The sequence below is a fragment of the Chiloscyllium plagiosum genome, unplaced genomic scaffold (assembly GCF_037043375.1).
Source record: "Chiloscyllium plagiosum isolate Xiang-an unplaced genomic scaffold, Cpla_swu_hap1 HiC_scaffold_4, whole genome shotgun sequence".
NCBI lineage: Eukaryota > Metazoa > Chordata > Chondrichthyes > Orectolobiformes > Hemiscylliidae > Chiloscyllium > Chiloscyllium plagiosum.
Genome location: NW_028270142.1, coordinates 52,796,962 through 52,809,104, shown reverse-complemented (window position 1 = coordinate 52,809,104; position 12,143 = coordinate 52,796,962). Strand labels below are relative to the sequence as shown.

The 12,143-nt window shown below is 40.8% G+C and overlaps 1 protein-coding gene across 3 annotated transcripts in view; it reads left to right on the top strand.

Moving 5' to 3' along the window:
- LOC122549191 (uncharacterized) overlaps window positions 1-12,143 on the top strand; it is a 124,840-nt gene that overhangs the window by 68,429 nt on the left and 44,268 nt on the right. For all 3 annotated transcript variants that reach the window (XR_015756958.1, XR_015756957.1, XM_087986253.1), the window contains exons 10-12: window positions 3,153-3,197; window positions 5,220-5,273; window positions 11,697-11,750. Coding sequence is in view for 1 of the 3 variants with exons in the window: in XM_087986253.1 (XP_087842379.1) it covers window positions 3,153-3,197; window positions 5,220-5,273; window positions 11,697-11,750 (153 nt within the window). In the remaining 2 variants the exon portion in view is untranslated. The remainder of the gene's footprint in view (window positions 1-3,152; window positions 3,198-5,219; window positions 5,274-11,696; window positions 11,751-12,143) is intronic.

Below are 12,143 nucleotides of genomic sequence, written 5' to 3'. Positions count from 1 at the left end.
TCTTATTTCATTCTCTCAAAGCCATCTGTCTTTTGCTCTCTGGTTAATTTTTTTTGTAACTGACTTAACATTAACTTAAATATTTTAATATTTCCTGCTTCAGACTCTACTCACTACTGATTGTTTAGTCTGAGTGGTTTTTAGGATACAGGCAGTGGCTTGCATTGCTGATCCCTGGTAGTGTGTGACACTATTTCAGCTCTCTACAGAAAATGCAAATAATAGGTAAGTGCAAGGAGAATGAACAACTGTTGTCATCTGTTCCTTCCTGTCAGTGAAGTCCAATCCAATGAGTTTTAAAAAGGTTGTTTCAATTGTAGGCCAAAGAATTAAAGTTGAAAATCCAGGATTTAAGTTTCCGTGGTTTCACTGGGATTTTGCTCATCAGTGCCCTCCAGTGGTGATCCAATCAAAGCTTGTAGGGGTTGTCCAGGGAAGGGGCACTTCATTACTGTGACAGGACACTTTGGTGCTATTTCCACTGCTTACCTACACATGGTAACCAAAAACAGCTAGCCTCTGCTTACCCCTGCCGGACAGGGGTTTTGCCAAGATCCACTTTCCTCATCAATTCTAGCTATGGCTCCCCCAGATGAAAAAGTACATCATGGAACTGGAGAACAGGGGACCATTCGGAATGTTACATTCATGCTGCTTATCTGCCAATGCAACTCAGCTAGTAACACAGCCCTGTCTTTCCCATAACCCAGCAAAATTATTCTATTTAGGTGTCTATTCAATTTACTTTTTAAATTATTATTAAATCTGTCTTCATGAGACTCCTGAGCAGTGTATTCCAGATAAGTATGTAAGTTAGCTCATTGAGCTTGAAGGTTTGTTTTTAGATGTTTCATTACCATACTAGGTAACACCATCAGTGAGAGTCTCTGGTGAAGCGCTGGTGGTGTGTCCCACCTCTCTATTTATAGGTCTTGGTTTCTTAAGGTGGGTGATGTCATTGCCGGATCTTTTTTTCAAGGGGATGTAGACAAGGGAAGGTAGATGGGTCTAAATCGATATATTTATTAATGGAATTGTGGTTAGAATGCCGTGCCTCTAAGAATTCTCGTGCATGTCTTTGTTTTGCCTGTCCTAGGATGTGTGTGTTCTCCCAGTCAAAGTGGTGTCCTTCTTTGTATGTGATAGTGGATCAGGTCATTTGGTGGCCAGTTGGTGTTCATATATCCTAGTGGCAATTTTCCTGCTAGTTTGTTCAATTTTTTTTACAGTTCTTGCAAGGTATTTTGTAAATTATGTTAGTTTTTCTGGTAGTATCTAATGGATCCTTTAGGTTCATTAGTCACTGTTTCAGTGTGTTGGTAGGTTTGTGGGCTACCATGATGCCAAGGTGTCTTGAGTTGTCTGGAAGTCAGTTCTGAAACATCTTTGACATAAGGTAATGTGGCTATGGTTTTTGGTTGCATTGTGTCAGCTTGTTTGGGTTTGTTTCTGAGGAATCAGCAGATTGTGTTTATTGGGTACCTGTTTTTCTTGAAAAAGTTATGTAGATATTTTTCTTCTGCTTTTTGCAGTTCTTGGGTGCTGCAGTGTGATGTAGCTCATTGGAATAATGTCTGATGCAGCTCTGTTTGTGGGTGTTGGGATGATTGCTTCTGAAGTTAAGTATTTGGTCCGTATATGTTGTTTTTCTGTAGACACTGGTTTGAAGCTCTCTGTTAACAGTACGTTCAACTGTCACATCTAGGAATGGGAGTCTGTTGTCGTTCTCCTCCTCTTTTGTGAATTTTATGGAACAAATTAGAGGAAACATACAACACCATCAACAATATCCTGACAGGCATAAAATTCAACAACGTCTAGTGAACCTAAAAGATCCATTAGATTCAACCAGCAAAACTAACATAATTTACAAGATACCATGCAAGAACTGTAAAAAACACTACATTGGACAAACTAGCAGGAAACCTGCCACCAGGATACATGAACACCAACTGACTACCAAAAGACATGATCCACTATCACTAGTTTCTGTATATACAGACAAAGAAGGACACTACTTTGACTGGGAGAACACACACATCCTAGCATAGGTGAAACAAAAACATGCACAAGAATTCTTAGAGGCATGGCATTCTAACCAGAACTCCATCAATAAACACATCGCTTTAGACCCTGTCTACATCCCCTTGAAAAAAAGAACCGGCAATGACATCACCCACCTTAAGAAACCAAGACCTATAAATAGAGAGGTGGGACATACCACTAGCACTTCTCCAGAGACTCTCACTGATGACTTTACCTAGTATGGTGACAAAATGTCTAAAAATAAACCTTCAAACTCAGCAAGTTAACTTACATACTTATCATCAACCTGTGCTACAAATCTTCTCAAATATTGCTGGTGTATTCCAGATCCTAAAGATTTGCTGCACAAAAAAATTCTTCATATTGCCATTGGTTGTTTTGTCAAGCATTTTGTATTATTCCCCACTGGTGCCCTTTCTCAAATTGGGAGAGTTTCTATGTACTCTGTCTAGACCTGTCATGATTTTGAACTCTTCTATTGAATTTCCTCTCAATATCCTCTTCGCTAAGGAGAACAACAACGGCTTCTCCACCTTTCCTACATAATCCCTCGCTCCAGAATCATTTTTGTAAATCTTTTCTGCACTATCACTAAGACTTGGGTCCCTAGCGAACTAATAAAATCCAGCCCATGTTCATTATCCAGTTAACCAGACTGAGGCATAAAGGCAAGTGTGTTTTCTTGTGGTGCCTTTTTGGAACACTGATAGGAAAAAAAATCACTTGAGAGAAAACTAAAGCACAACTGGGAAATTCCAAAAATATCAATCTGTTTGTCTCAAATTGTCGCATTTGAATTAACATCAAACCAGGGTTCAACTCTGAGCTGTTTCAAAAATGGTCAAATCTTCTTGATCTGTTGCATTGCATATTGCATGTCTTTTGAATGTGTTAAAGTAGACAAAAGTTATCAGAAGTCTCATCCAACAAGTTGAGTAAGATTCCTTGCCTGCTTTGAGGCCTGATTGTAAAAATGTTCCCAGTGATGCTGATGAAACTGTCATTGTATTGCTGTTTTTGAATTTCTCAGCAGCTCTCCAAAATGGTAAACGCATCCTCTGAACAACTATACGGAAAGTCATTATTGAATTTGTTCACTGTTACAGGGCTTTCGAGGTCTTCCTGGACCCCAAGGTCTACAAGGGCTCAAGGTAGGTATACTCCCCTGACTATATCTAATACATGTGTGAGTTTAATTGTCCATGTGACATTCGCACATATAAAGAGGAACAAATCTAGGTTTACTTAAACCAGTGCTGTTTGGGCAATGCATGAGCTTATATTGAACTGAGCTGAGTGTTGCATAATGGGTGCCCAATCCATTATCATGCTGTTCTAGGGCTTGTTACATATTGCTCATGTTAAACTAGGTACAGGCTGGAATCAGAATGGGTTATCAGTGATCAACAGCTCTTAAAGGGCTGCAGGCTACCCTCTAATAGTGCCTTGATACAGTGATTAGAGCCAGGCAACTGCTCAATTCAAAGGCCATAAGAGAAGTCCACAACAGTAAACATTATTAGTGCATCCTGGACAGAAGCAGGGAAATGTAAGCAATGTCTTCAGTGAGTTCTGAAACTGGGTGTAGTTGAGGAAGAAATATGCTCATAAGAAGACGTATTGCAGACATTTGGTTTATAACATTGGTTAAAAGTAGATCTTAAGAACACATGGCATGTCATCACAGAAAGAGCGAATACATTGCACTGCCAACTCTTCATATGATTTTCAAATGCTCAGACATGTCCTTTTTTTAACTACAATTGCTACCAGAACAATGCATTTTCCGTATGGATCATTAAACAAACAGGACAAATAAAACATCAAAAAATACTACCCATATAGATGCGCCTTCATTGTTGGAATAAAGCATGAGAAAGAAGCATTGAACTTAAGTGCTTTATTCCAACAAATGTGCCTTTTCCATTTGCGCACAGGGGAAGGCCACATGTAACTGGTGCTACTGTCTCCAGTCAGAAGAGGGTCATCTAACACTGTGTTCCTTGGTGTTTTACATTGTCAGGGCACTGGAGACAATGAGGAAGCAGAAAAAGTGATGTCTAGGAAGGTCAAAGATGCCTTGGCATTTTCCCTTTTAATTCTAGCTGCTTTTAATCATTCTGTCATTCTCTACTTCAGAGATGGACATGTATGGCAGTACTGGGTCATAACCAAGGCCAGCGTCATACACATTCCTCTTCCAACACTGCAGGGCTGGCAGACCTGAAGAACTTAACCCTAACCCATTTGCAGTTCCTAATCTTCCTATCAAACCGTCTCCAATTTACACTGTGTATATATAGAGTTATTTAGGTAGTAACTTAACCATGGTGACCGTCTCTTCCAATCATATTGTTTTAGCTTAACTTCTGCTGATGCAGATAATGAAGAAAATAAAAATGGCTACCCAGTTGGATCTTTAACAGTCTCCAAATGACAACATTCTTCACAGTCCAATTGTTCCCAGGGCATCCACCCAAGTCTACTGAACGTTTTGGTTGTGAATTTTAGGATAGGGTTGACAGGTGATCAAGTTTAAATGAAAAGTAAACATTTTTTTCTGTGATGCCAGTCATGGTGTTTGAATGAATCCCGGATTCATTCAATGTTGGCCCAATTACTAGGTCCCATGAAGGAGGGGGACTTATCGTTACCGGTTAACTGATGACACTGAAGTCAAAATAATGTCTAGTGTAAAACGCCAAAAGATATTGACTGCATTGAATTGCATTTTTAAAGGTTTGTTATTCAATAGGGAAATAAATAAGGAAGATGGGTATTGTTACTTTTTGAATATAGGGAAGATAGGTATTGTTACTTTCTGAGAACAGTCTCTGACATGACAGGCTAAACATTTTAGTGAGTATTCCTCAAGGATGAGCACTGTAGTAGTCTGAAATATACCGTTGTGAATTAGCCACTTGTATTTGTAGATTATTTGTAGATAAAGGCTTCCAAAGAAGGCCTACATTATTTTTCAGAACTCCTGAAGGATACTTTATTGTTGATGGTTTTCTCTACTCATTTTGCCTAGCATGGCGCACAACTTTAGGAAACTCTGTGGTCACATGTCAAAGGAAAGACCACTTCCTGGGGTAGTGATATTTGATGGACTTCAGGGGTTAGATTATGAATAAATATGGTTTTGTCAAATTGTAACCATTTCTTTCAAGGGACAAAAAGGAATGTTTGGTCAAAAGGGAGCTGAAGGGCCACCTGGGATACCGGTGAGTGATCATCTTTCTCTATTTTAAAATAAAATCCGCCCCCACATTCCCACCAGCCACAAGCTGGAAGGAGAAAGAAGTAAAATTTTATTCCACCAGAAATACTACTGTATCACACAATAAACAATGCATTTATTCTTCCTTAGCCTCTGAAATTGAGAAATTGTAAAATGGTGAGGAGTTACAAATCAAATCTGTTTTAGAAAATAAAGCACGTGTTCAGATGTTCATGGATTGCACCCCTCACATAGGCCAGCCGAGCATGTCTATAATGTAACACGACCGTGGTTGATCTTGGAATTCAACTCCATGTTCTTGCCATTCCCCATATCACTTGATTCCCTGACAGATTGAAAATCTGGTTATCCCAGACTTAATCATGTAATCAGGCAGAGAGCCAACTCAGGGTTGGAAACATTGAATGATTTTGTTCTGTGATAATGACTTGGTTGGATTTTCTGGGGCTCTGTTGTTCCTGCCAGCTCTCCAGCTCCTGATTCAACCCACAAAAGTGTGGTTGGGGGGGGGAGGGGGGAGGGGGGAGGGGGGACCCACCCATGATACCAGCAGCTGCCTACACTGCTTTAACAATAGGAGCAACAATAATTGCTTTAGGGTGAAATTTCCTCCCCCTTTTCTCGGATAGAAGTCCCATGTTAGGGAGCTGGCAGCTGACTGGATGGCTGCAATTGTGTTGTCCCTTCAGTGCAAGGCAGGAGTGGTGGTCAGGCTTGGGAAGCAGCCTATCCTGTTGAAGGTGAGAACAGACACAATGTTAAATCTAAGGTTTCACTGGATCAAGCTGGCAATTCCCAGTGATGAGGATGGAGGGAAGTGGGGGAATGAGGAGGGCAGGTTTGAGAGGCCGGGCTGAAGGAGTGTAAAGTAGGCAGTATGACCTTGAAGTACGGAGGGAAAAGATGGAGTTGCCTCCGATAGACTCGGGCACAGTAAGGTGTGCTCCATGGCCCCCCAAGCACATGCCCAACACCAGCCCGCATGGCATGGCCATCCCCCCACCACAAATAAATTAATAACGGGAATGGGTAATGCCCTTAAATGGCTAATTTAATGGCCCAAGGGCTTATAGAAAGTCCAACCCCTCCCCACCCTCTGTAAAATTTCCAAATGGGCAAGAAGCTCCCGACCCCCAACTACTCCTTTTTTATTCATGTATAGGATGATTTTGTTGCTGGCTTATTGACCATCCCCATTAAGAGTCAAACACATTGGTTGAGGGTCTGGAGTCAAATGTAGGCCGGACCAGGTAAGGATGGCAGTTTCTTCCCAAAAGGACATTAATGAACAAGATGGGCTTTTTTGTTGACAATCAGCAATGGATTCATGGTCATCATTTGACTCTTAATTCCAGATTTTGATTCAATTCTAATTCCACTATCTACCACAACAGGACTTGAACCTGGTCCCCAGAACATTACCTAGGTCCCTGGATTAACAGCCCAGCAATAATACCACTAGGCTGTCACCACCCATTATAACATTGATGCCAATGATCCATATGCCTCGCCAGTTTAATCTAGTCTTTACATCCAGGTGGGTAGTTGAGAGTGATAGAGTCCTGTTTGGGAGAACCATGTATTTTTCACCTTTGTGATTTTACATTATACAACCAATTGAGGGATATGATTTCATGCCCTCTCAGGGGACCTGGAGACATAATGTTTGAGGATTATAGTGACGTCCTCTAGTGGAAAAAGATCCCAGATCTGCCATGAGCACCTCAAAGGTAGCACAGGTTTCGCACTCATTGTTTATGGTAGACTGTTTACCAGATGTTTCTCAACACCTCTGGCATCTCTGAGGACTCACCCTCACCTTCCTTTCATCTTCAATGAAGCAAAGTGAAATCCCCAGTGAAATCAACATTCGTCTCTCCTGTGCTGAATTTCTTTGAGGAGAAGGACTGGAGACACCAGAAAGAGAAATATGGAGGTAGATTTAAATTTAAGGTTGCAAGGTAGTGTGTCATCTATTAACATTAAATCAAGAAGGAAGCCCATTAAAGTCTAACACATTCTTGCAACTAAAGCCATCTCCTTGCATGTGTTCAATTAGTGAGGCGAGCCACAAGTGATCAGGAACAGACATGGAGAAGCTAATATTTTAGCTTTGCTTAAATCTAACTTGGATGAGGTGGATGGGATTTCAGCACTCATGCAGGAAATTTCCAACAGATTTCTTAGATCTTTGTGCTAAAGTTCCAAACCCTATATTTCTCTCTTAACAAACCCCGAATTGGCCACAAAGGAATATTGAGACTTTGATAAAAATTGGTCCAAGGTTACTCTGTGGGGTTCCAGAAAATAAAAACTTCACATTTGCGAAGCTTTTACTTGTCTGTGGCTCATCGTTGAAACACTGTGACATATTCCCCTCAATTTTGTTTTTTCATTTGATTTGACTTATTATTGTCATGTGTACCAAGGTACGCTGAAAAATGTTGTGTTACATGCTTTACAGGCAGAGCATACTATACAAGTACATCAGGGTAACAGATAGAGTGCAGGATATAATGGTACACCTGTTGAGAAGTGCAGAGAGAGATCAACTTTTGCATTACAAAGCTCCAGTCAAATGTCTTATAACAAGGGGGAAGAAGCTGTTCATATGTATGTATGAACCTTAATATCTTCTGCCTAATGGAAGAGAACGGAAGAGAGTCTAACCGGGGTTGAAGGGGTCTTTGATTATGTTAATTGTTTTCCTGATGCAGTGGCAAGTATATATTTTTGGATTAGGTGTAGATCTTAGAAGAAAACTTGAATCTCAGGTAATATAAATGGAGTTTTATGTTTTTCATCACAGTAAATATTTGGTAACATGTGCCCAGCCTCATATTTTCCCCACTAGCTGTGAGCTGGCTGATGTCATCGTAAGTAATGTTGTATTCTTTGTTGATGACATAGTCGCTGCAGTAACTAACATCCAATAGGCAGTGATTGAGTCATTGAGGCTGAATTGGTCATTACGGGGACTAATGGTATGTAATCTTCAGACATGTGGAGATCAAGTGCCAAACTGTATTGACAGTATTGATTGTGGTGGCGATACTTTTTCAAATTTTTGAACGCACAGTTCCTAAGTTTAATAACGATCCAAATTACTCAGCAGAGCAAAGTTGGAGGTGGCCATATGGCTTAGCCTTATTATGAGATTATTAACATGATGTTTTTCAGCGTATAGAGAATATTCCTTTCATGGGACTAGTTACACTCCAAAATCGTGCAGCTTAATGAGGGCAGTCTATTCACAGCAAGTTCCCTACATTTAAGAAAAAGGTGGCTAAACAACTTCAAAAGTTTCCAGTGACCTAGTGTTCACATTACAGCTCCAGTCCCGATCACTTAGAATGGGTTTGTCAATGGTAAAACCATATCGATGTAATTTAAAAAAAGTGCTCAACTCTTTCCAGAAATAAAATTCTCGCAAAGGCCAAAACATATTCATCTAGGAGAGACCTGCAAATGCTTTGATATGAGTGCCTGTTTCCTGCTTAGGGCAAGTAACAATAGTCAGTGCTGGAGTGCCAGTCAACTCAAAAGTCATTCTCAAGTGCTCAATGGCCAGGATTCCAGCATTGATAGGTAATAAGTGATATATTATGCACCATTTCATCCATTTGTAGTTTGTTGTCCACAATGACCAGCAGCCCAATCCCCAGGGGTATAGAGGGGTGGGGTTTAAATTGTCTTGGCCACTCCCAGTGCAGCGTCCTGGTCAGTATCCAGATCCTGCCAAGAAATGCGGCTGTTAAGCCATTACAGATGTCAGAATAGCAACAAGCAATAAGGACCTAAAGGAGGTACAGAGATCTCAAGATGGACAGCTGGGGGTGATGGCAGAGAATTGCTTGACTAATCTTGCAGAATGCACAAAAGGGGAGGCAGAAAATTGAGTTAACATTTACATACTGGCCTCTCACTAGTGTAATTGCATTTTAATAAGATGGGAAGAGCTGACCGAAGCTGCTTGAACTTCTCGAAATGTCAGACCACTTAACATGTTATAAATGGCACCTTCATAATTGATTCCTTTAATGGCAAATGCTGCTCACCATTTGTGCAATGTATGGGCAATTGGCCACAATAAGCATGGATGGTGAATGTATGGGTTTGTATTTCACCTGATTTAAGCAATGAAACATGATGGGGACCTAAACAGTCATCTAAAGAACCAGCCAGTCAACACACCAAAGTCTGCCTCTTTGACATTTTTCATTATTTCCTTTGTGGCCAAATAAACGACAGCCGTTCAGTCATATCTAGCTCAAGGCTTTCATGAAATAGCCTTTTCCTTTTTGTAAAAAAATAGTCTTTTTCATAGAAGGATAAATATTTGAACAGCTTGTTTTTCATCATCTGGGCCTCTCCAGTCAACAAGAGGGTCATCCAAGTTATATGAAATGAATGTTAAAGACTTTAGTGTCTTCAGCAGAGAAAGGACTGAAATTGAGGAGGTGGGTGTTGTCGGGGGAAGTAGTACTGGCCAACAAATTTATTTGTACTTTCATTGGCATCAGTTCCTATGCTGTGAGCTTTAGAGGCCTCTGTTTTACCACTTCTGCAACAAGAAGAATTTATATTAATCACAGAACACAAATCAAATTTCTACAGGAGTTATTTAATGTGTGTTTGCTTTTATATAGGTGAAGATTTGTGATACAACTGACCCAAACACAAAAAATACTGAAGAAACTCAGCAGGTCTGGCACCATGTGTGCAGAGAGAAACAGAGTTGATGTTTTGAGTCCAATATGACTCTTCATCAGAACAGATAGCTACTGGAAAATGGTAGTGTTCATGCTATTGACAGAGTGAGTGGAACAGATAATGATTGAGGGGGCCCATGGCAAAAGACAAAGGGAATGCAAATGATGACAAAGGAGAAATAGAGATGTAAACGAATGAAAATGGGTGAGGAGTGGAAATTGGTTCTGCTCTAAGAATGGGGTGGGGACAGGCAGCTGTATTGAAACTGGAGGACAGAGGTCATGCTGTGAAGTTGTTAAACTTAATGTTGAGTCCTGAAGAACATAAAGCAAGAGGAAAACGAGGAGCTGTTTGTGCTTCACTGCAGCAGGCCCATGACAGAAATGTTAACCTGGGAGCAAGATGGTTTATTGAAATGAAAACCTTCCAGTTGCCAAAAGGTTTCTCAGACATTTTCTTATTTTGTTTCAGAATTCCAGCATTCACATTATTTTGATTTTATAATAGACGTGACCTTGTTTGATAATGGGAATGTGCTTATTTCAGTCATGATTTGGAGATGCTGGTGTTAGACTGGGGTGTACAAAGTTAAAAATCACACAACACCAGGTTATAGTCCAACAGATTTATTTGGAAGCACTAGCTTTTGGAGCACTGCTCCTTCATCAGGTGGTTGTCATTTCATTGTTTGAATAGAAGCAGTGAAGAGGTTTGGACTCTGGGAAGTCTGGATATATTGTAAGGAATCCACCTAATTTAAACAAAAACATCTTAAATTTTCAAGGGTAGAAGTCCACCCTGCAGGTTTGGGCACAATGCCCTGTCAAACTGCTGTCAGCCAGGAGATTTGTGTAGTCCATGGGGAGCCAACATCCTTGAATGAATCAGGCAGGTGCAACTGTGGTTTAGGAATCACATTTGGAGCCCATTTTCACCAACCATTTGGACATTGGCTTGGCTGCTTATTTGAGAGAGATCATTGTCTACAGCTCATCCCAAACCCCACCAACCATTCCCTCGCTGTCTCTCCCCATCCACCCTGTCATAGAGTCATACAGTTGCACAACATGGAAGCATACCCTTTGGTCCAACTCGCCCATGATGACCAGATATCCCAAAGCAATCTAGTCCCACTTGCCAGTGAATGGGCCCCCTATCTCTCTAAACATTTCCTATTCATGTACCAATCAAATGCCCTTTAAATATTGTAATTGTACCTACTTCCACTACTTCCTCCATACACACACCACCCTCTGCCTGAAAAAGTTGCCTCTTAGGTCCTTTTGAATCTTTCCTCTCTAACCTTAAACCTATGCCATCCAGTTTTGGATTCCCCAACGCTGGAAAAAGATCTTGTTTATTTACACTATCCAAGCCTCTCATGATTTTATAAACCTCTATAAGGTCACCCCTTCAGCTCCGATGCTCCAGGGAAAATAGCCCCAGCCTGTTCAGCCCGTCCCTATAGCTCAAATCCTCCAAACCCAGCAACATTCCTTATAAATCCTTTCTGCATCTGCTCAAGTTTAACATCAGTCCAGCATTGTTCCATCACCCCATAGGAAGATGGGTTAACCAAAAGGGCAAAAGAACCCAGATAAGTATGGGGGTGGTGATGAACTTGCAACTGAATACTGATAATTCATATTGAAAATGTTTGGACAACTAATCATATTCGTTTAATTCTTTACAGGGTAAGCAAGGACGTCAGGGGTCACCTGGGCGTGATGGACCACCAGGGCCAACGGTACTGTGAAGGTTTTTTTTAATCATTCTCTGCGATGGACGATTTCCTATTACAATGGAAATGTAATATGAGATTTAAGCACATGGATAGCCCAAAAACCATAAAACAGAGATTTTGTTTCTTCCACTGGCATCAAGTCATTACAAGTAGATAGGGAAATTAAAGTCAAATAAGAATGAAACATTACGGGATTAAGCTTGAGGAAATCCTTTGTCTGTCTGAACCTTCTCTGTCTGAGTCCTCCTTCTCTCAAAGACACCTTTTGTTCTAGAGATGGTCCATTCGGATGCTCCAAGGGGGTGACATGGTAGCTCAGTAGTTAGTACTGTTGTTTCACAGCGCCAGGGACTTGGGTTTGGTTCCAGACTCGGGCGACTATCTGTGTGGAGTTTG